At 38.9% G+C, this 25236-nt stretch overlaps 1 protein-coding gene across 1 annotated transcript in view; it reads left to right on the top strand.

Annotated features, from left to right (window-relative positions):
* The window catches only part of LOC126419394 (uncharacterized), a 193655-nt gene that overhangs the window by 117649 nt on the left and 50770 nt on the right, over positions 1-25236 (top strand). The window contains exon 6 of the mRNA XM_050086583.1: positions 1088-1259. Coding sequence (XP_049942540.1) covers positions 1088-1259 — 172 coding nt within the window. The remainder of the gene's footprint in view (positions 1-1087; positions 1260-25236) is intronic.

Here is a 25236-nt window from a genome sequence, read left to right as displayed (position 1 = left end):
CTCATTTGGGCATTCACTCCTGTGAGTGACATTTGATACTTTTTCTGAGACTGTCACTAAAAAATTGCACAACTTGCCCTACATAACTGTTATGATATTAGGAAAGAAGTTGTTATCATTAGTAGTCTACAACTTCCATTAATTTTAAGAAAAATTACTGAGTAATTCATGTGGTACTTAAGAATTATTAAAACCATCTGCTAAAGTACATAATTAACCTTTACACCAAGTGGTAAATGTTTCATTCTAGCAGAGACAATCAAATGCCTAGATTTCATTTGCAATCTCCTGCAACCATTCCTGTTCATGTAAATCAATTAAAATGATACTTAAGTTTGTAAATGAGTAATTCTTTGTCATGTTGTTCGGTATGAAGTAAGTTAATATGATCTCTCACTAAAGTCACACATTAAACTGGGCCACACATTAGGCTTAAATCATTTTGAGAAATTTTCTGTAAACACCGGTATCTGTGAATGTCATTATTTTATCAACTTGCATTCAAGAATACTCCACTTCTACATGAGGAACTCCATGACTGGATTAATGAGACTCCAGAAACAACAGGTCAGTGCATCTGAAGAAAGCCTAATCTGATTGTGGGAAGCTGTAGCTACAATCCCAGTACATCTCGCCAGAAATATGAAAGACTAAGGGAGAAATTTAACGACTGCGAGCAACACCCAATGGTCCCAAACAAAATGAAACAATGACTTTTCTTCCATTCATAAACTATACTCCATTGATGCCATAGCAAGTGAAAACTCAATATGTGAAACAAGACTAAATAAATGCTCAGCAGCAGTTACATTCACTGTGGTACAGCTGCTATGTGCCCATCACTGCTTCACCCATCTAAATTGAACTTTTTATATTCAGTAAATTTACTCATTTTTAAATACAACAGTATTTCCATATATGCAAATGCACTAGAATTTATAGGGTTATTTCCCAGCATCAGTAGAATTTAAGACAATGACACTGCTGCTCAGAGTTTCACCTAGAGAGAGTGTAGACTAGTGTAAGTGTCTTGTGTTCTGCAGGCATAGACATGTAACGAACATATGCTGTGACGTTTGGCAAGCAGAACTGAAGAGGTGTGGCCGCGGTGGGAGTGGCGGGAGCGATGCGAAGGAAGATGGCGACGGCAGGAGGCGAGCGAGGGGCGGCAGTTGCGTGATCGGTGGTGGCAGCAGGTGGCACCGGGTGGACGACAGTTCCGCTGCTTTCCAGGCTGGGAAACTGCCTCATCAGAAGAGGTACAGCATCAGTTATGAAAATGTATGTTTAGAAGAGATGCCGCTTTGCTAACTGGCAGTTGTGAAGTGACATTTTGGCCTTTTTTTGTTTGATGTTTGTGGCAAAGCAGCTTTGAACCCATAGCATCCTCTCTCTACTTTAAGACATCCTCTCTCTACCTTAAGTCTTCCATCTTGAAGTACATAAATCTCTCAGCACTGAAGTTCTACAACAAGTAACATTTTTATGAATCCTCTCGTTTCATCTGCATAATTCTAGCAGCATTTTTTTTCTTTTCCTTACCTTCACTATACTACATATTCATACATGTAGTGTGAGACAAAACATAAAATAAGTTTTTACTTGCACACAGCATACACATTTCACTGCATGTACCACCAGATTCTGAACAGCCAATAGTTGTGGTTATTCTCAGTAGCATGTCTGTTTTTCTTTTCTTTTCTTTTCTTTTTTTCTTTAATTTTTTTCACATTGTCATTGATTATAAACTTGCCAGTAGTTTTATGTTATGTTGGTGGTATGTATTGATGACCATTATAAATCACTTTGCTGCATTCTAAAATCTTTTTCTTAGAATTCAATATCAGCTACGTTTACAATATCCCCAATCACCATTATAGGGGATTTAAAAATGTAGGAATATTTATGGAATTTCGATAGTTGTGTCACAATATACATATACAACAATGTTATTTGTTGATACTATTATTTCTCTTTTCTTGAAGAAGTGTGAAGTATGACTATAATGAATATATTACTAGGAACAAAAGTGCCCTCTACACGGATTTCAAGAGTTTAACACTTGCACAGATAGGAGACTTGTAGATAGTGTAAACTATTGGTGCAGGAGAGAGGTAAGGAGGATTGAATCATGATGTCTCAAATGCACTAACTTCATAAGCCTTCAAGTTATTATGTAGGATTATGACCTAGGCACATTCAGTTCCTAAGCTCTGCATAGTAACACAGTTATTAAATGGAATTTGGTTCGTGAAACAAAAACAATGCCCTATGTTACTGAATTTTATTATCCCTAAAATTTGTATTGTAACATCAGTAATGCAGTCACCACATACTCTCATCTGTCACTTGCACCGTCTCACACCTATTACCACTGAGTAAGCCAGTTTCTTGAAAGTTATCACTTAAAGAGATCAGCAAAAGAAAGTGCTAACCCACAAGAGTGTAATTTTGTGTTACTGCATTTGATATGTTTGTTATATTCAAAACCAAGAACAGAAATTCAGTAAGACAAAACACTTTTGACAGTTCCTTCTAGCTGTAGAGGTGACACCACTTATTACAAGCATGTGGTGCATTTGAAAATAAAACAAATAACGTGATCAAACTAATCCCTGCTATACTGAGGGTTAGTACTTTCTTTCACTTGACTCCTTCAATTCCCACCTACAAATTCTTAACTCACTACCTTGATAAAGCAATGTAACCACCCCATACTAAATATAATGATTACCATGGTCCCACACATCTCTCCAGATCGACGTCCCACTTCAGACTTCCTTCGAACATTGCTACCTGCCAGTTCACACCTGCCTCCACAATAATATCCAGCAGCCCATACTACTAAAGGTGTGCTAAAGATGCAACAGAAAATTCCAGAAAATATCTGTCACATAACTCATACCAAATTCAAAGGACCACAATGTCAAAGATATAGTGGTCTGCCAAAAGATATTGTGAGCTTACAATAGAAACACATTATGTGTCATCCTTCCAGAACATACAAAAAATTTTATGAGTAATGCGATGCAGTTTAAGACAGAACTCAACAATTTTCCGTAGAGTTCTGAAGAGTACAGCAGTTATAATGTAATTAGTATTAACTCTATAATACAAGGGTAATCCCAATAGTAAGGTCTCCTTTTTTTTAGAAGTACATAGACCTGTTTATTTCTACAATAGTTTACATCAGTTTACAGCTTGAACATTTAGCTATTTTTTGACATAATCACCATTTCTGTCCACGCATTTTTATAGATGCTGTGGCAGTTTTTGTATGCCCATCTCGTACCAGCTCGCTGCCATGCTGTTCAGAAAGTTATGAACCTCTTCTTTCACCTCGTCATTGGGGCTGAATCACTAGGACCACAATTAACACTGACAGGTACTGTGAGACTCTGAAAAAACTTGAATGGGCAATTCAGAACTGGAGAAGAGGAATGTTGAGCAAGGGCATAGTCATTCTCCATGACAATGCTTGCCCACACATCGCTCAGCAAATTGATGCTCTCCTGCAACAGTTTCAGTGGAACATAATCGCCCACCCACCCTATAGTCCTGACTTGGCGCCCAGTGACTATCACCTGTTCCCTAGGTTAAAAGAAAATTTGGCCGGAAAGTGATTCAGCTACAAAGATGAGGTGAAAGAAGAAGTTCACAACTTTCTGAACAGCATAGTGGCGAGCTGGTATGACATGGGCATACAAAAACTGCCACAGCATCTACAAAAATGCATCGACAGAACTGGTGATTATGTCGTAAATTAGCTAAATGTTCAAGCTGAAAACTGATGTACACCATTGTAGAAATAAACAGGTCTATGTACTTATAAAAAAATAGGAGACCTTACTTTTGGCATTACCCTCACACTATAACCATTCATTTCTTACACATACTGCACTGAGTGTGTTTTCTAAATTAAATTCTTCTACTTTATTTTTCAACTGCAGGTAACACAGCTGGTATCACAACTAGTTTCGATTATTTGGCAAGTCATGATTAGATGATCTGATTAAAAGGAATGAAAAAGGATGGTAAAATGCTGTAGAACAAAACTACAAATTCAAATTAGATCCTACATACAATTACAAACATTTGAATACACTTCACAATAACTTGTCAATGTACATGTTTAGATACACTTTGATGAGTTACTATGTAATACAATCAAGTGCATGTAGTTGTCTTTACAAGTCAGTTTGATTTTGTAATTTAGTTCCTACTATTTCTCTGTTCCAACTTTTCTTTCTTTTTAAAACCTCATCTGATCATGACTTACTAAGAAGTCAAAACTCTTTATGATACTATTTGTGAGACCTGAGGTGAAGAAATTCAATAAAAAAATTAGTAAGACATTTTCATTGCATTAAACATAAATAAAATGTAGTCCTTGATTTCTTTCCACACCTCATAAATCCTTCTCTCTGGGACCATGGAAAGTGATTCATGTAATTGGAAGAATTGTAAATACCTAGGCTTAAAGTTACTCATGCCAGTATCAGCAGTCAAGAATAAAATATACATTTGGAGCAGTATTATGAAGTGTTCTTGTTGGTTAACAAACATCGAAGTGTGTGTACTGCAAATAAAACAATTAACCATTCCAAAAGAAAGTTGAAATCATTCAGCGCATTCTTTAAGAAGAAACACATAAAAAAATGGCATAAATAAAATTAATTTCCCAAACATTACTGACTAACAAATTCGTGGATTACACCAGTTGGGTTTGCCTTCTATTATTTATTTGCGGGGATCAACACACTGTAGCCATACTGTGATGGAAGCTTGATGCTCCAGCTCATTGCTCTGACAGTGTGGCAAGTGGCACGTTGTTCAATAACTAGATGAGACCCTCTTCATGGCAGGGTAGTTCCTGCTGACAGAAACACCTTGGAATACTGCCATAAATCTATCTTCACTCTTGTCCTGCATGAAATAACCATAGATCTTTATGTTATTTTTCTAAAAAGTGGTTGCAATATATTGCTCACACATCTATGAGAAGTTATGGTTTGACAGAACAAGATCAGTCCAGTAATCTGTGTTGCACTAACTGCACACTGCAGACTCCTTTTCACACAATGTAGAGGCTCTTGATGTAACTGAAGAGGATTTCCTAGATTCCAACATGGATTAGTCTGTGAATTCCAGTACACCAATAAGTGCAGCCATGGTTTCTCAGGAAAAAAGAGCATTTCAGGATCAACCCCCTTAGTATGGACACACTGCAGTACAATGTTGTACTATAGATAACAAACAATGCTATCTGAATTGTTACTTTATAAGGTTCCAATTTGCATCTGTGCACAGCTGTGTGACCTTGTGTTACTGACAGACCATTCTGAAGTGCTAAACGAGACAGAGATTTTCTCAGGCTATATTTTTTCAGTTAAAACCAATATGCAACCTGTCACTGTCACACAGTGCTGTCCACTGTTATAATAGTAAAAGAAATAAATGGACATAATACCCAAACGTGTGGGAAGCTGGGAAAATGAGACAAAGCACTTGTAACACTGGGAGGAAGTGGTGATTATTGACATCAGTATCACTGAAATGTAATTGCTAGCTAGTTACTGCTCGAAGTTCATAGTAGGGTTGACTAGGGATGTTCACTGACAATTCCAACTGCTCAATACATTTGTGAAAGTTTCGAACTGCATCTTTAAGTAACTGTTTTACATCTTCTCTAGCCCCTGTGTCCACAGCATCCAACTCCAACAAAGTCTGAGTTAGTTTCTCATCTAGGTAAATAAATTCTTTACCATTTCTGCAAGAGCCACTAAATATGTTTGTCATACTCTTTAGTGTCTACATATCTTGCAGAACTGTGTTGAGTTGGCTGTTTGAAGGAGGAGGTCATTTGGTTTTGGAAACTGTGCTAATCCTCAATGTAACAGCTGATGCTCGATCTCATCTAGCTTGCTGATTTTGTCTCTCAAAATTTTGTGTAAAACAGTTTTTGTTCTCTAAATTTGAATGTTCATTCTTGATGTCTGCATACATCTGTTCCAAAGTACCCAGCTGCTTCTTTAGTGAACAGTAATATTCCTGAAACTGTTTTGTTGATGAGGTACAGGAATCTTTTGACATCAGAGGTGTAGGAACAAGTGATCTGCTGATCACTAGGTATGGAATCATCACTATTATTCCACCTGTTAAAGTGGGGCACAAGTAGAAATGATGTAGAAAATCAGCACCCAGCAGTGCTTCATTGACATCTGCCATGTTGAAAGTCCATGTAAACAGGGCATTCAGACCTAAATTGACTGTGCATCTAGTAGAACCATACAGCTTAATAGTTGTATCATTTGCTGCCCAGAGCTGTTGAAGGGAACCTGAGGTATGAGATAGAACAGTTGTCTTTGGGATTGTGCTTACTTCAAATTTGGGTTGACGAGAAAATACCTATCTGTGCTTCTATCAAGAATGTATAATCTGCCACTGTCCTCGGAAAACTGAGGCAAACTCGTTTGACTTACATGCTTGAGACATAGGCATTGTTGCATCTTATCATGACCCATGATGCCTACTGGAGGTCATGACTGGCATTTGGTTGTAAACATGGTGTAACGTACTTGTGAGTGTTTGCTCTGAAATAGGAATGAAGGCAACACCCGGATGCCATCTGCTAGCTGTGTGGTTGTAACCCTGAGTGACATCAGTTGGGGCCAGTTCACTGTGCGCAGCTAATCATGGGGAATCTGGGAGATATCTGGTGGCCTCACCATGTTTGTACAGATGTGTTTGTTCCATTTTGGCTACTGGTTGCTGTAATATGGTGCATAATACCTGTTGCTGTTGTAGGTCACCGTTGATTCCTATGTACGAGGGTGGTTTGAAAAGTTCTTGGAACAGAATAGAAATATAAGTACTTACATCATTGAAAAATTTCTTTATTTTTCAATGTAGTCTCCTTGTAGATTAATGCACTTGGTCCAGTGATGTTCCAGTGCCTTGATCCCACCTTGAAAATGAGTTTCCTCTAGGCCTGCAAAATAGTTGTAAACTATCACTTCCTCATTTGAAGTGAATCTTCATATACCAAGAAAAATTTTCAGTGATGGGAAGAGATGGAAGTCTGACAGAGCCATACCAGGTGAATAAGGTGGGTGTGGCAATAATTCATACCCAGATTGTGTAATTTCACCATGGCAACACCACATGGAAGTCTGACAGAGCCATACTAGGTGAATAAGGTGGGTGTGGCAATAATTCATACCCCAGATTGTGTAATTTTGCGATGGCAATGCCACATGTGTGCAGGCACGCATTGATCCAGTGTCAAGAGTCGCAGCATCAATATTGCAGATAATTTTTCCATTTCTAATTCTTCAGCTGAAATGTGATTTACCCTGTCAGATGACATGTGGCAAGCATTATCAATTTCACGCACTTTCAATTGATGGTCCTACGTGACCATTTTGTGCACTTTTGCAATGATTTCTAGAGTAGTGACACATCTTGGCTAACCACAGCGCGGATCATCATCTAAGCTCTCCTGACCAAATTTAAATTCGTTTGTCCACTTGGCAACAGTTGAATATGAAGAAGTACAGTCCCCCCAGTGTATTCTGGAAATCAGCATAAATGTCCTTTGCTTTAATACCTTTCTTTACAAAGTTCTTAATCACAGTTCAAATCTCGATTTTTTTCATCTTCGCAAATCACTAAGCAGGAACAACAACAGAGCCGTGTCACCACCACAGTTCTCTTCCAAGAGCACTGACATGGCATGTGTTTACAGGCAACAGTCCAATGAATATCACACAAACAACTCGTTGTGCTAGCACTGACTTCTCGTGTTGATTTCAAGAACTTTTCAAACCACCCTCGTAGTTATGTCATTGATTTGGAAGAGCAAAAATTGGGTTGGCAATCCATAATTTGTTCTCACAGATATCGCTCTCATTTGAAATCAAAGAAACTTGGATTTCAGGAGGTAACTTGCTTGTCCATATTGCAGACAGTGCATCATCGAGCATAAGAGTAGTGTCCACTAATTCCCACATATGTTGCCAAAACTAGCAAGGTGTTGTGCAATTTAGAATTTCTGTATAAATCACCTACTGAAGTTGTTGCTCCAGTGATTTGCACAACAATTGCAGTAAGGCTGCCTCTGCTGTGTCAAACTTGCAAATAATCGAAGGTGATGGGATGATGTCACAGGTAACAGAAGTTTTAGTTACAAATATTGTGCAACGAAGCAGAAAATTTTGATGTATTCTTAACAACGTTGTGGGTAGTCACGACAGTCTTTGCAGTGTTGAACCAAGTCTGCAGTTAGGTAATGAACACCATGTTGTAGGAACATCACTAAACGTAGCATGTATGGCACTAGGTTATGTGATCTGGGGGTTTCGTCATATGGTACCCCATTGATCATGTGTGCCATGGGAGATAAACTGTAATTCTTCTAATATGACCTAATGGCCAGGTTCAACATGGGGGAGAATGGGTTCATCTCCTCAATTTTCAGTGTGAAAGCACAAACATTTGAGATACAGTATTGGCAGTTAAATTTTACATGATAATTTGGTTCAAGCAAGTGAGTATGGTTTTGTACTGAGGCAGTTTGATCCATCTCACTTATGAGCACAGTAAAATCAGAGTGTTATGCCATATTAATTTATTCCAAATGTTTCACATGGTCACTTTCACTTTTCACCTCGCAAATAATTTACTCCATATCATTTGTCACACCTTGTAGTCCACTAAAAACAGTAATTGATTAGGCAAAATGTCCCAGTAAACTTTGTCTGGTTTCATGATCCATTGTTTGGCAGGAACAAAGCATTATTCGCTACTGATGTACTAATATTTCAGTACCCTTGTTGTGGATCACCGATGTGGGAAATTCCATGTAGATAAGTAGGGGCAACAACACTCACTTAATGTTGCAACAAAATTAAATCACTTTATTAGCATACTACCAGGCACCAAAAAGTATACATGAGCTAAACCAGATACCACAAAAGATATCTTAAACTGAAAATGAAGATATGAAAACACACATTTTGTTCCTAACTCTCTTATTTCAGATGCCATATTGACCTTTGCATGTTGTGTTCCCCACAAGTGTACATCAAGAGAAAGGGTGGCTAACACCTGAGGTGAAAGAGTTTTGTGCTAGGAAGGGAGAACTTTAATCTGCAGGTCTAACTCTAATCAAAACTAAATATCTTTTGCAAGCAACTTTGGAAAGCCTACTCTGTGTCATGAAGAAGAAAAAACTTTGCATTATGTACAAAAAAAAAAATTCACAGTTCCAGGAAGAAAACAAAGACAATATGAAGTATTATTATTATTTGTAAAATGTCTGAAATTAATAGTTCAGATAATAAATATAAAATCTGTCATTAAATAGGCAATACAGAAATCAAAAAACCAGTTAAGTAATATGAGAATTTTGTTATTAAAAAAAAACATGAAAATAATAGCAGTTCAAAATATAGTAAGGAAAGTTCTGGAACACTAAATAATATAGAAGTACAGTAAAACACTCACCGAATAGCAGGAGAGTTGAGTAATTGACCGGATACATAAAACAGAAATAAAACTTGCTGGCTTTCTCAATAAATCCTTTGTTGAGCTAGAGTACCCATACATGCACAAAAACAAAAATGCACTCACCCACAAACACAAAAACGAACACGCACACGCATATGCACATGCACTTGTGCCCCTACATTGTGTAGGCTGGAAACACAATGCACAGATTGCATTTTGGCAGGTGAACTGGGGTGAGGTTAGAGTTGTATCGGATGAAATTGATGAAGCAGAAAGAGGCAGGAGATGAGAGGAGGGGCCAAAGTGGGTGCCTAGTGGCTCAGAGGTAGGCAGCAGGTTTGCTGACTAGGAATGTCAGAGGGAAAGGTGGCAGGTGTACAGGCTAGGCACCAGGCACATAGGTAATGGAGCTGGTGAGGCAAGGCGCCCGATGAATATGATGTGGAAGCACAGATTGGGAGGGAGTGACAGGACAGTGGAAGAGGAAACAGTTGGGTATGGGGTATGGGGACAGTGGGTTAGTGGAGGTGGAAGGCAGGAAGGTTCCGACAGCAAAGGATTTTTAAGAATAACTTCCACCTGCATAGTTCAGAAAAGCTGATGCTGGAGGGAAGGATCTGGATGAAGCAGCGACCAAAACCCAATATGTTTGCTCACGTGTTTGAGCCACTGGTCAAATTTGTTCTTGGTCCCAGTTTGGCAGTGGCCATTCAGTCCAGTGGACAGCTGGGTTGCTTGTCATACTGACATAAACAGACTGTCTAGCAAATTGCAGCAGAATTGGTATATGACATGTCTGCTTTCACAGGTGGCCCTGCCTCAGATGGGATAGGATAAGCCTGTGGTGACAGGGCTGGAGTAAGAAGTGCTGGACTGGTGGATAGGACAGGCCTTGCAGCTAGGTCTTCCATGGGGATATGACACCTGTGACAAGGGCGTGGGATGGATAGTGATGGACAAGGCTGTTGCGTATGTTGGGTGGACAACAGAAACGACTTTATGAGAGGTAGAAAAGGTCTTGGGTAGCATGTCCCTCATTTTTGGGCATGGTGATAGGTAATCAAAGCACTGGAAAAGGATATCCTTTGCAGCTGATACTTTGAGGGTGGTGGAAGCATTAGGGATGTATGTGTAAGGATATGGCATGGGGAATCTGTTTGTGGGGGGGGGGGGGGGGGTAGGAGGAAAGGGGAGAGGGGGGGTCTGTTTGTGAAGTCCCTCCTGAGACCCTCAGTACTTCAGTATACTGGGCAAGTGAACTGTTGTCACTGCAAGTATGCTATCCACAGGTGGCCAAGATGTATGGAAGCGATTTTTTGCTGTGGAAGGGGCCGTCAAAATCAAGGTACTGTTGGTGGTTAGTAGGCTTACTATATGCGGAGGTATGGATGAAGCTATCAGAGACCTGGAAGGTGGCACATTGGGCTGTGGAGGATCAGATCAAGGTGAGACAGTGTTGATGATGTGTAGGGATGAGGATAGGGTGTCTTGGCCCTCAGTCCAGATCATGAAGATATCATCAATGAACCTGCAGTCAAGGTGTTTGGGATCTTGGGAGGCTATGAAGATTTCCTCTAGATAATCTATAAAAAGGTTGGCATAGGATGGTGCCATGTGGGTGCCCATGGTTGTGCGATGGATGTGTTTGAGAATATAGTTGGTAAGGTCTATGAGGAATGAGGTAGTGGGTTTGGAGTTCGGTAGACAGCATGTTAATAATGACTTCCTTGAAGTAGCTCAGGAGATTGGAATGAACAGTTCAAGGGATAAAGCAATGTCACATACATACATACATACAATGCTCAGCCATGGAAATTAAGAATGTAATTAACTTCCACAAGACTGAAAACTCTCACAGCATAGATAATTCACAGCATAGATAATATCTCAAGTAAAGTACTGGTACTAAAATCCTGTTCTTCAGATGTAGGCAAAATATTTTTTTCACATATATGAAAGGTATTACTACCATAAGGGTTATTCACATACAGACTGAAATATACTATTGTCAGACCCCTTTACAAGAAAGGTAGTAAGACAGATATTAATAATTACTGACAAGTGTCATTATTTGCCTCCTTCCCAAAGGTACTGGAAAAGATTACGTATGCAGGAAAAGATGATGAATTGGTCACAATATGAATTTCATATCATCTATCCACAGAACTTGAGATTTTTCAACTCATAAATAAGATTTTAATGACAAAATATTGCAAACTAATATTTTCTGTGCCAATTCATAGTATTCTCCTTGAGTAGCTCAGATACTGTAGTATCAAGGATCCTGCTGGTACATACAAGGTGTACAACTTTGCTTCTGCCATTTTTTGCCCAACATTTGAGGCTTTAATGAAACAATTTGGTTACCCATGTATCATTAAAAGTATTTTCCAATGCTGGCCACTACTTTCTCCCATCAAAAAAATTGTTCATCTTTTGAAGCAATCCACAAATCAATCCAGTTTGTGACTTCTTCACTAGATCAGAAGTGTTGGTCAGCCAGGCCATGTGCCATTGATCTAAACAGGTGATAGTCAAAGGGAACAATATCTGGAGAATATGGCAGGTGTGGTAGTACTTCCCATTTTAATGTTTCCAAGTATGTTTTGACCTCTTTTCCAACATGGGTCGACCGTTGTTGTGCTGCAAAATCACTTTATCGTACCTCTCCCTGTATTGTGGCAATTTGTCTTTTAATGCTCTGCTCAGATGCATTAATTGCATTTGATAATGAGCACCTGTGATTGTATCACCTGGTTTTAACACCTCATAGTACACAACGCTGAGCTGGTCTCATCAAAGGCAGAGCATGATCTTGGAGCTGTGAATATTCAGTTTGGTCGTCAATGTGGAAGCATGGCCGGGATATACCCATAATTATTTGCATTTAGGGTTATCGTAATGAACCCATTTTTCCTCCCCGGTCACAATGTGATGCAGAAATCCCTTCCGTTTTTGCCTCTGAGGCAACTGTTCACAAACACACAAAGTCATTCAACATCTCTTGGTTTCAGCTCACACGGGACCCAAGTTCCTTCTTTCTGAATCATGCCCATAGCCTTGAGATGTTTTGAAATGTCTTGTTGTGTCACTCTCACTAATTGTGCCAATTCTTTTTGAGTTTGACGTGAGTCTTCACTCAGCAATGTCTCCAATTCGGCATCTTCAAAAACATTCTCTCTTTCACCACCATGCTGGTCTAAGATATTAAAATCACTGTTCTTGAAGCAGTGAAACTTTCACTAATAGCGTCCTTACCATATGTACTTGAGAGCATTCAATGAGACTCAGCCGCTGTTTTCTTTATATTGAAACAAAACAGTAACACCTCCCACAAATGACGAGAATTAGGCTTGTAAACTGACATTTTCAATCAAGGACAACTTTATGATGCAGACACAAAACGACTAATGTTTGAATAAGGTTATGTTGACTGAGGTCCAAGCTAACTGCCTGATGTGTGCGATCTGTTTCTTTTGACTGCTACTTACCATTGTTGCCACCTATTAGCAAATGGCAGAAGCAAAGTTGTACACCTTGTAGTTTTCATCCTATTTCATTAAAAGGATTCTGAGTGTTGCATTTTGAAACAGTATCTTTGGACTGAGGAATAATTAACACAGGTGTGCTGCAGGGATCAATATTGGGTCCCTTCTTGTTCTTTATATACATGGTGATTGAGCTAAGCTGTTCAGGTATCGCCTGAACAGTTTAAGATGCCATAGTTCTGTTTTCAACTAAATGAATAGTGAAAAAGCCCTCACTCTTTTCATAGCTATATTAATATCAGAGATGTCAGTATCAACTTCATTTTTTGAAACATTGATTTTATGATGGTAGTGTCATAGCTCTGAAAGACACAAGTTTAACAGCATTTCATTCTTCAAAATCTGGTATATACTTTCTGAGAAATAACAACTTAGAACTTAGGATTTATTTGTTTTGAACATAAAACTGACTACTGTCTTATTTGAAACTCCGTGTGTTATTCAGAGATGTTGCATCAGGCTGCTAGGGTGCACCAGCTTTGTGCAGCTAAGAAAGTCTGCTTGCAGAATGGTATGGTGGAGAAAAGTTTATATCATCAAGTGTTCTGAATGCTCACCATCAACTTCAAAACTCATTTGCAGCCACTGGGTGCAAAAACTGAAGCTATCCCAGTGATACAATTGCACATACAGCAACAATGCAATTTTTAAATCATCTTGGGTTGCCAGAACTTGTGCATAGTGGCATCAAATCAGGTGACTGTATGAGGCAACTGGACACCTTCACATCCTTCCCTGCAACCAGGGAAGAGCTTGATGAGCACTATGCCAGCCACATATGGATAATGGGCTGTGCATCCATCATGCTAGTATCACCTACCTCAATGTATTAAAATTGGAACTTCCTGTAGGAGAGCTGGTAGCACTTTGGTAAGAAATTTTGCATATCTTTTACCTGCTAAGGTTGCTTTAATTATGTAAAGAACAATCACGTAGTCTCTGAGAACCCTACACTAAACATTCACACTCCACTACCTCCTTTGTTACCACTACTTCAACCTCTGTGGATTCTCAGTGTCCAAATAATGCAAATTTCTCACATTCCATGACTTGTAAAGATACCCTCATCAGTAAAGAGAATTCATTGTAGATGGAGCCTATTGTCCTTAAGTTGTCTCATAACTTTTGCATAAGACGGCAGTCAGTGCTAACTACTGTAATCAATTCCGAATTAGTAATCAGATTTTGAAGAGTGAAATCCCATTGAATCTGTCTCTATTAGAACTACAATGCTACCTGTATAAATTACTACTGTCTCATTTGGGAAAGGAAAGTTAACACTTCTACATCTATACTCTGCAAGTCACTTCCCCCTTTTCCTGTTTCAGTCACACATGGTGCACTGGAAGAATAATTACTGGTAAGAATCTATATGTCCTCTAAGCATTCTAATTTTATTTTCATCTTCTTTTCACAAGATATCGGTAGGAGCAAGCAGTATATTGATTGTCTCTTCAAGGAACATATATCCTTAAAATTTTAACAGTAGACCATACCATGATGCGGAACACTTCTCTTGCAGTGTTTGCAACTGGAGTTGACTGAGTGCCTCTGTGACATTTTTGTGCTTACCAAATGAAGCTGCAAAGAAATATGTTGCTCTTCTTTAGATCTTCGTTATACCCTCTATCAATCCTATCTGGTGCGGATCCCAGGCTAATGAGCAACATACAAGCATTGACTGTGTGAGCATTTCGTAAGCTCCTCCCTTTTGGTGATGGACTACATTTCCTGAGGATTCTTCCAATAAATCTCAATCTAGCATCTGCTTTACCTGCAATTAATTTGATGTGGTCATTCCACTTCAAACTGCTCCATAGGCAAACACCTAGATATTTTATGGAAGTAGCTTCTTGCAGTGACTGTTCTGAAATCACACCATAAAGGGCCTTCCTGTCTATTCACAATATGTTGCATTTGCTTAAACAGAGACTCACTTGCCACTACCTGCAGAAAGCATCAATCTTCTGCATGTCTTCCTGCATTTCACTACAATTATCTAGTGCTGTGACTTCCCTGTATACAACAGCATTGTCCATGAAAAGCCTCATGGAACTTCGGACGTTGTTTACTAGGTTATTTATACGTACTGTGAAAAGTAATGGGCCTAAAAGAGCCCCTTGGGCAAATGCAAAGTTTCTTTTATGTCTAAAGACTTCTCTCAATTCAGAAATACATGTGGTGGTTTGCAAGAAACTCTGCAAGAAACTCTTCAATCCAGTTACACAGTTGGTCTGATTTTCTATACACTCATATTTTGTTCATTTGGTAGCAGTGCAGAACTGTATCAAATACGTCCCGAAAGTCAATGAACATGACATCTGTCTGTGTGCCTGTATCTACCACTTTCTGGGTCTTGTAGATGAATGGAGTGAGCTGGGTTTTACATGATCACTGTTTTAAAAACCCATGTTGATTCCTACAGATGAGATATCTGGTGTCTAGAAATGTCATAATACGAGGTGCGACAGTGGTATGCCATTTCTTTTTGTGTTAAATTGGGTGAAAACGTGACGACAAATTATGGAAAGCTTCACAAGGCTTTTGGAGAGGAGGTTATGTCAAAAACTCAAGTTTTTCATTGGCATAAAATGTTTAGTGAAGGTAGAACGAATGTCGAAGATGAAGACCGCAGTGGACGACCATCAACCTCACGAGCAGATGTTGACTTGGCCAGGGTGCGTGAACTCGTACGATCTGATCGAAGATTATCCATGAAAATGATTGCAGAAGAACTGAACATCTATCAAGAAATGGTTCATCTAAGAATAACAGAAGATCTTGGTTTTAGAAAGATTTGTGCAAAAATGGTCCCCAAAAATATCACACCACAACAGCAAGAAACACAGAAAAATGTGGCAGCCAATCTGTTAGAGCAAACAGAAATCAATCCAGAATTGTTGAGCCATATTATCACTGGTGATGAAAGTTGGTTTTTTCAGTATGATCCAGAGACAAAATGCCAAAGTTTGCAATGGTGCTCAAAGGGATCACCCAGACCAAAAAAAGCTCGCATGTCAAGGTCAAAAGTGAAATGCATGATCGTGTGCTTCTTTGATTCCAAGAGAAGTGTACATAAAGAATGGGTGCCTCCTAGACTAACAGTTAACCAATATTACTACAAAGAAATTTTAGAAAGACTTCGTAAAAGAGTTCTTCGTTTCCGTGCCAATATTGCTGATAATTGGATTCTGCATCACGATAATGTGCCATCCCATACTGCTGTGTCAGTACAGCAATTTTTAACCTCAAAACAAATTTCAGTACTACCACAGCCACCTTATTCGCCAGATATCACTCTGTGTGACTTTTTTCTATTTCCAAGAGTCAAAACGGCGGTCAAGGGACACCATTTTCAAACAACACGAGATGTCCAAAAAGCTGTGACGAGGGTCTTGGAGGATATTACAGAAGATGAGTTCCAGAAATGTTACCATCAATGTCAGAAGCACTGGAAAAAGTGTGTGCAATCAGAAGGGAACTACTTTGAAGGAGACAACACTAAACTTAACTAAAAGGGTAATCAACATTTGTTTTTCACATCAGTCTCATTACTTTATTGTTGCACCTCGTATGTGAACATAAAAGAGTGAGTTTTTTCAAGGACTCTTCTTGAAAAGTGAACTGACCTGGGCTTTTTTCTGATCATCAGGAACAGTTTGCTCCTCTAGAGACCCAAGGTACACTTCTGCTAGAAGATGGGCAAGTTACGTCACATACTCTGTGTACAATTCAATTGGCATCCTGTCAGGTCCAGCAGCCTTTCTGCTGTTGAGTGATTTCACTTGTTTTTCTATCATTTCATCACTTACTTTGATTTTTCTCATTTTGCCATATGTTTCATGATCTAAAGGAGGAACTAAAGTGCGATCTTCTATTGTGAAACATTTTTGGAAAAGATGTTTAGTATTTCAGTCTTTTCTGTGCTACTCTCTGTTTCAGTACCAATATAGTCACAGTGTGTCTATACAGATGAATTTTTATCAGTTTACTGATTTAACATAACAGTACTACTTCTTATCTGTCAAGTTGGTAGACAGAATTTTACTTTCAAATTCATTGAACACTTCATACATTGCCCTCCTTATGCTAATTATGGTTTGTTTGGTGTTTGCTTGTTTGTGAGACTTTGGGTACATTTAAATTTGTAATGAAGCTCTTTTTGCTTTTGTAGTAGCTTTCTAACATGGTTATCAAACCATGGTTGATCTTTTCCATCTCTCACAATTCTGTTTGGCACATACCTGTCTAAAGCATTTTGTAAGGTGCTCTTGAACTTCATCCCTTGATATTCAACATTGTCAACGCTGGTTATGAAATTTTTTTGTTGACCTGTCAGGCAATCTGAAATCTGACTCTTGTCACCTCTTGTTAAACAGAAAGATCTTCCTACCTTCCTTTGTACTCCTATTTACAGGTGTATACAGTGGTGCTTTAATGGCCTTAATCTCACTGATTCCCTTTTCTACACTAAGTCAGTTTGTTGTCAGTGGGTCTCATATGTTATCTTCAGGAGTTGGTTTTCTGGTTTCAGATAAGCCCCTCAAAACAATTTTGCATGATTCTCTGCCCCTACTAGCCATCATAATTACTTGAGTCTCTCAGTCTATAGCTGGTAAGTTAAACTTTCCATTTAAAATTACAACATGACCAGGACATTTACATGAAACATTCTTCAAGTTTCCACTCAGATGTTCCATCACTACTGCTGCTGAGGCAGGGGTCTATAAAAGCATCTGATAACCATGTTTCATCTGCCTTTAACAGTTGACTTCACCAAAGTATTTCACATTCTGAATCTGTACTAATCTCACCAGACATTATCATATTTTTTATTGCTAGAAATGTTCCACTACAACCAGTGCTCAACCTACCTGGTTTCAGCCACCTAGCAATTCCTACTACTATGCGGGGCTTGTTATTATTTATAAGTGAGACTGATTCTGCGACCTTTTCATAGACACTCCTGCAGTTAACTAATACTACATTAACATTTTCATTCTCTGATACGATGAATGCTACCCTGTCTGGATTCAAAATGTGAGTTTTTGGGCCTGTGAACAGATTTATCTAATCTAAAAAGACCACATGTGCACACCACATGTACTCTGCTATCCTGGTAGCAACCTCCTGAATTTAGAGCATGCCTGACCTATTACAAGGAATCTTAAATTTTCCCACCTGATATTGGAGGTCAAGAAATCTGCATTCAGGGTCATCACAGAATCACCTGAGCCCCTAGTTTAAGACCTCCACTTAGCTCCAAACCAGAGGATTGTGATCAGTTCTGGGAATGATGCAACAAAATGATAGCTCTGCATCCACCCCACAGCAAAGCTGGCTGTCATTACCAAATCAGCCAGCTGTCTGTAGAAACTGAAGATCACCCCTGAACCCAGGCAGTAGGAGTCATTTATGCCAACATGAGTCATGATTTGCAGCTGGGTGCACCCAGTATGCTCAGTTGCTGCCAGCAGAACCTCCTCTACATCTTGGATAAGGCCCCCCTTGCAAGCAGCTTGGACACTGGCCTCCTTTTCTGACCCACCTGCTATTTCTCTGAGTGACTCCACCACTCATCTAACATTCGATTTCCCAGTGACAACCAATCCCACCTGGTGTACTTGTACAGACCTCTCTGGAAGATTGGCCCATGTCCCAACAGCCAAGGCATACTGGCTCAAACGTACTGTCAGTAGTTACTGAAGTGTAATAGGGGCAGCCACACAGATACCTCTGTAATTAATAATATTAATTCAGTTTACAGTATCTAAAGTTTTGTTACTATGATGTTAATTTTCAGAAATGTTGTGGCTAAAATTTATTAGTTATCTTAGCAAAACTATAGTTGGATTCAGTAAAAGTAATGTATTTTATTGGAAAACTGACAAAGCAAATATGTACGTGGACTTACTCCATAGATGTACTTCATAAGCTGATAAATAAATAAATAAATATAGATATTAAAAGAGACTATACATAGTTTAGTGAGGACTTTGTCAAAAATCATCTGGATAATAACAGAATTATAGTATCTCAGAAATATCTGGAAATATTTGAGGCTAACAGCTTCTGAAAATTATTAATAGGGGTGGACATGGGAGGTGGGAATGGTTAGTCACTGAATGTAGATGAAACACAATACAAGCAATTCAGTATTGTACAAGACCTGATGACACCATTAGAAATAATGCGCAAGAGTAAATGAAACAAAATATTTTAAATTTTTGGGTGTTTACATTGATAGGAACCTGAGCTGGAAGTTACACATGTTGCAGATTATCTTAAATGTCAGATCTGCAACTTTTTGTGTTGTGGATAATATCAGATTTTTGAGAGTAAAAAGTTGAAAAATTGATTTACTTTTCCCACTTCCATTCACTTATGTCTTTTGGCATTGTATTCTGAGGCAGCACTTCAATATGGAAGAAAAGTGTTTCTTACACAGAAGGATGACATTTGCCATCCACCCTTGAATCTTCTATTAGACAGACCTTTAAACATTTGGGCATACTGACAACAGTCTCACAGTAAATTTACTCCCTTATGAAGTCAGTTGTAAACCATCAGCTACAGTGTAAACACATCAGGAAAATTTTATGTTACCCATTACTCACACTCAGCCTTAATATGGTGTACAAAACATTTTTGACCATTTACCCACAGATATAAAGAATTTAACATACAATGAATGTAGTATGGCATGTGTGTGTGTGTGTGTGTGTGTGTGTGTGTGTGTGTGTTTAACAGATGGGGAGGGGGGGGGGGAGGAGAGAGAGAGAGAGAGAGAGAGAGAGAGAGAGAGAGATCATAGTGGATTATAAATCACTGTATATATATGTAAAACAAATGTAGCAGTGCTGGGAAAGAACCAGAGTGCCAAGCAGTAATAGAAAGCACTGATGCTCAAGTCGTTATGGGTACTGATATCTGGCTAAAGCCAGAGATAAGTTCAGCTAAAATTTTTGTGAAGGACCTAACAGTGTTCACCAGATGTGGCTTGAATTCAAAGAAATAGTATCAACAGCAATTGGGAGATTTATAAAAAATAAATTAACAAGTAACAGAGCTGATCCCCCTTGGTACACAAAATGTGTTAGAACATTTTTGCAGAAACAACAAAGAAAGCATACCAAATTTAAACAAATGCAAAATTTCCAAGACTGGTGATCTTTTGCTGAAGCTCAAAATTTAGTGGGGTCTTCAGCGCAAGATGCTTATAATATGAGGTCTGTTCAAAAAATTCCGAAACATTCATAATTTCACATCATTGGTGTGTTGGAGCAAAATGTGGTAGGCATCCCTGCACATGCCTGTGTTTAATGTGTAACTGCTGGGAGTTTAATTGTTGTATGTCTGTTTATTATTGTTCAGTGCTGTATTGAGTAGAAAGTTGTGTTGCACAGTTTGTGAATTTTGAGGTGCAAGAGTTGGAGAAGCAATGTGTCTGCATTAAATTTTGCATGAAATTCTGGTGGTCCCACCTGCTTTATTTATTTTGGTTGTTGTCCTCAGTGTTGACGTACCGTGTTGCTACATTGGCTGAAAAATGGGTTGTGGATTCCAACACACACTACTGCAAATTATATAGCTGACAGGTGCACAGCTGCATTTCACAGTACTTTAATTTTCACTTGGCACAACCCCCCAATATTACACAGTTATATGGCCAGTGCACTATTGTTAAAACTTTCCACAAGCCTCATAAAAAATTGCAGCCAAAACTCCACACACTGCTATGATAGTTTACTGTTGAACAACTAAGAGCAGTAAAACCTAACCACAAAGTTCACAGTTCTTGAAGAATAATCAGGTACATATGGAGCACTCACTGTCATTGGTTTTTACATGTGGCCTAATTGTTTAACACTTATGTCACAGTTAAATTGAAGCATTGTTGTTGTTCTTACCAGCACAGGTTACTCATCGGAAACTCGACCATGAACTGACTGTCTCATGACCAAAAATCAGGCCCTTATACATCATCACAATAATAGGTGCCGAAAGTATACATTGTTTAAAGTTAAATTTACAGAAATTACAATTAAAACTTAACTCACTCAATTAACTGAATACATTGAAAAATTGGTTCTTTTTAACAGTTTCTCCTACTGCAAGAGTTAGGCCAAATTATTTGCTTAAATCATGAAATCCACAAATATAGTTATGCAAACAATACTTTTGACAAAAGCTGTTAATTACTTTGGAATTAACCAAGGGCTGGTTTTGCTAACATGTTTCTGGATAGAGCCAGATAGATACTTTTAGATTACTAGCATTTTGTCTTCCAAATGTTTACAATTATTACAGAACTTATATTTGTTTATATGTCAATAATGGAATTTAAGTTATGAAACAGTTACCGTATTTACTCGAATCAAAGCCGCACTTTTTTTCCGGTTTTTGTAATCCAAAAAACCGCCTGCGGCTTAGAATCGAGTGCAAAGCAAGCGGAAGTTCTGAAAAATGCTGGTAGGTGCCGCCACAGCTAACTTCTGCCGTCGAATATATGTAGCGCTACACAGGCGTGCTTTGTAGGCACAAAGATAAATACTGGCGCCAAAACCTCTGGGTCAGTAAATAAATTTAAAAAAATAAAAAATAAATAAATAAAGGTGGAAGACGAGCTTTTTTCTCCGCCCCAAGTTTCGACCACTGCATTTTCATACATTATTCAACGAAGTAAATACAAATTCCGTATTGTTCATCTTCGAATGTAGCAGAATTTCAATGTAATACGAAAATCCGACTGGCAAGACTGTTTGGGATGTTTGTCAATATGGCCAACTCTACGTTCTGAATTTTTTCCTACCTGTGAGAAGAGGTGGTTGCTAATAGGAACCTGATGAAATGTGAATCAGATGCAGTATTCTCTTCACTATAAGAATAATACGAATATAAACATTTTGCCATGTATTCTTTCGTGTTTGCTGCTATCTCATTTAAATCCTGTCTGCCTAATAAACTATGAAACTAGAGTGAGACAACAGCAAACGCGGAAGAATATACGTATCGTTTCATGTTTATATTCGTATTATTCTTATGCCTAATAGTGACACAGTCAGAAATGAAGTACGGCAACTGACTAGATTTTTAAATCTAAGGTGACTAATTTCTGTGCAGAATTTGATGTACTAAAGAAGCGTCCGCAAAGATTTTCAAACGGAGAAAAATTTTCGACTAACTCTCGTTCAGAACTATGTTCTATCATACGCAGTCTATTATTTGGTTCTTGTTGATCATTATCAAAGAAAGCAGCAGTGTAAGTAACAACAAAGAGCAGTCTCTTGCCGTTGTTTTGGTTATGAGACAATTCCTCTCTTTTTTATTATTGTAAGCGACGGTAGTGCGCACAAAAGCAAGCCATGCCGCGAGCGGCAACAGGCCGTAAACACGAACTATCGGAATGCGACAAACAATGCATGACGCAGTACAGTAATGCATTTTCAGCTTAGAGTGACGTAAACACCTATAACAAAGAAAACGGCACTTATCAGATCAAAGCAAAATAAGCAATCAATTCAAACCAGACGAAGCGCGTGAAAAAGGAAGGGTACCCATATAAATACGGATGGAGCACCTGACGCATAGCAATGGCTACCTGGTAAAGCTTAACTGCTAAGCTTACGACTCGAACCAAACTACTGTAGCTGCATCGTCATTCATTCGACCTAAATTGTGTCTCATATTACAATGTACCAACTTTGTTTCGATTTGGAGGTGCGGCCTAAAACTTTTTTCTCACCTTGAATTTCGAGTCACAGATTTCAGGTGCGGCTTAGATTCGAGAATTTTTTTTTTCCTTTATTTCGAGTCTCATTTTTCAGGTGCGGCTTAGATTCGAGTGCGGCTTAGATTTGAGTAAATACGGTATTGATTTCTCCCTATAATGAAAGATACTAACTAGGAATAATCAACATAAATTAGAAAAATCAATTACATACATAAAACTGAGCACAAAATGAGATCTGATGTTAAGACCTTTAGAACTGAGGGCCAACCTTCCTCTTTTACAAAAAAATATTATATTCATGTATGTTAATAGCAAATTGTAAAAACTGAAAAAACCAATTTAAGGAGGCAGATGGCAAAACAAGAGAGGAATTAAAATTATCCCACCTTGCTTTGTCACAAACTCAAGAACCTTTAGAGAGACACACCAAATGATGCAGGAAGGCTAGGGAGATGAGTGCTTAAGCCATACTTGGTGTTATGAATAGTTCACACAGTTTAAAAATGGCCAGATGGAAGTTAAAGATGACTCTCATTCAGGACTCCTCTACCAACAATTCTCATGTCAGGAACATCAACAAAATTGGGTGTGCCAGTTGAAGACTGACTGTTTGAGAGATTGCAGAAGAATGTAACATTTCAGTTAGATTTTGTCATGAAATCCTGTCACAGCATCTTGGAATGCATTGTGTTGCCTCCAAGTTCGTCCCACAGCTCATGAGTCAAGCCCAGAAAGACCTTTGCCTCGCAATCTGCGAACAGCTCTTGGATTGTGCAAATGAGAATGAGCTGTTCCTTAAGAGAATCCAAAGTTGAAAACCCCACCGAAAGGATGAAGATTTACAGTGAGAGACAAGATAAAAGAAAATTCACAGGCAGTGCTTTGTGTGAACCAGCAAGAGGCATACCAAGACTGCTTCTGGTACTGGAAATGGCAATGGCAGCTGAGTATCAATTGTAGAGGAGAGTGTTTCGAAGGAGTAAAAGGTAAGCATAGAAAAATTTCGTGGACAAAGTTCCAGAAAATTTTGAACAGACCCTGTAGTTTTCACAACAAAACTTTGTTACGAAGCCTGGCAGAAAACCCAAAGAGATCCTGGTCATATGTAAAGTTTGCTAGTGGCCAGACACAAGCAATGCCTTCTCTGCATGATAGCAATGGAAATATTATCGACAGCAGTGCTGGTAAAGCAGGGTTACTAAACACAGCCTTCATAAAATCCTTCACCACAGAAGACAAAGTAAATATTTCAGAATTCTAATAAAAACAGCTGCCAACATGAGTAACTTAGAAGTAGATGTCCTTGGAGTAGTGAAGCAATTTAAATCACTTAGTAAAAGTCTTCCAGTCCTGACTGTATACCAATTATGTTTGTTTCAGAGTATGCTGATGCAATAACTCCACACTTGACAACCATACACAACTGCTCTCTCAATGGAAGATCCGTACCCAAAGACTGCAAAGTTGCACATGTCACACCAATGTTTAAGAGAGGCAGTAGGAGTATCCCACTAATTATAGACCCATATCATTAACATTGATATGCAGCAGGATTTTGTAACACTCCGCTGCAGAGTGAAAATCTCATTCTGGAAACATCCCCCAGGCTGTGGCTAAGCCATGTCTCCGCAATATCCTTTCTTTCAGGAGTGCTAGTTCTGCAGGTTCGCAGGAGAGCTTCTGTAAAGTTTGGAAGGTAGGAGACGAGGTACTGGCAGAAGTAAAGCTGTGAGTACCGGGCGTGAGTCGTGCTTCGGTAGCTCAGATGGTAGAGCGCTTGCCCTCGAAAGGCAAATGTCCCGAGTTCGAGTCTCGGTCGGGCACACAGTTTTAATCTGCCAGGAAGTTTCATATCAGCGCACACTCCGCTGCAGAGTGAAAATCTCATTCTGGAAACATCCCCCAGGCTGTGGCTAAGCTATGTCTCCGCAATATCCTTTCTTTCAGGAGTGCTAGTTCTGCTAGGTTCGCAGGAGAGCTTCTGTAAAGTTTGGAAGGTAGGAGACGAGGTACTGGCAGAAGTAAAGCTGTGAGTACCGGGCGTGAGTCGTGCTTCGGTAGCTCAGATGGTAGAGCGCTTGCCCGCGAAAGGCAAAGGTCCCGAGTTCGAGTCTCGGTCGGGCACACAGTTTTAATCTGCCAGGAAGTTTCATATATTGTAGTGTTCAAACATTATGACTTATCTTGAAGGGAACGTCCTATTGACACACAGTCAACATGGATTTAGAAAACACCATTCTTGTAAAACAACCAGCTCATTACTCACACAAAGTGTTGAATGCTATTGACAAGGGATTTCAAACTGATTCTGTATTTCTAGATTTCCAGAGGGCTTTTGACACTGTGCCTCATAAGTGGCTTATAATCAAACTGTGTGCTTATGGCTTTCTGTATCAGTTATGCAACTGGATCCATAATTTCCTGTTAGAGAGGTTACAGTGCACT

Source organism: Schistocerca serialis, chromosome 9, assembly GCF_023864345.2.
Source record: "Schistocerca serialis cubense isolate TAMUIC-IGC-003099 chromosome 9, iqSchSeri2.2, whole genome shotgun sequence".
In the NCBI taxonomy this organism is placed as follows: domain Eukaryota; kingdom Metazoa; phylum Arthropoda; class Insecta; order Orthoptera; family Acrididae; genus Schistocerca; species Schistocerca serialis.
The sequence above is the reverse complement of the archived record's forward strand: the minus strand, read 5'-3'. Positions and strand labels throughout refer to the sequence as shown.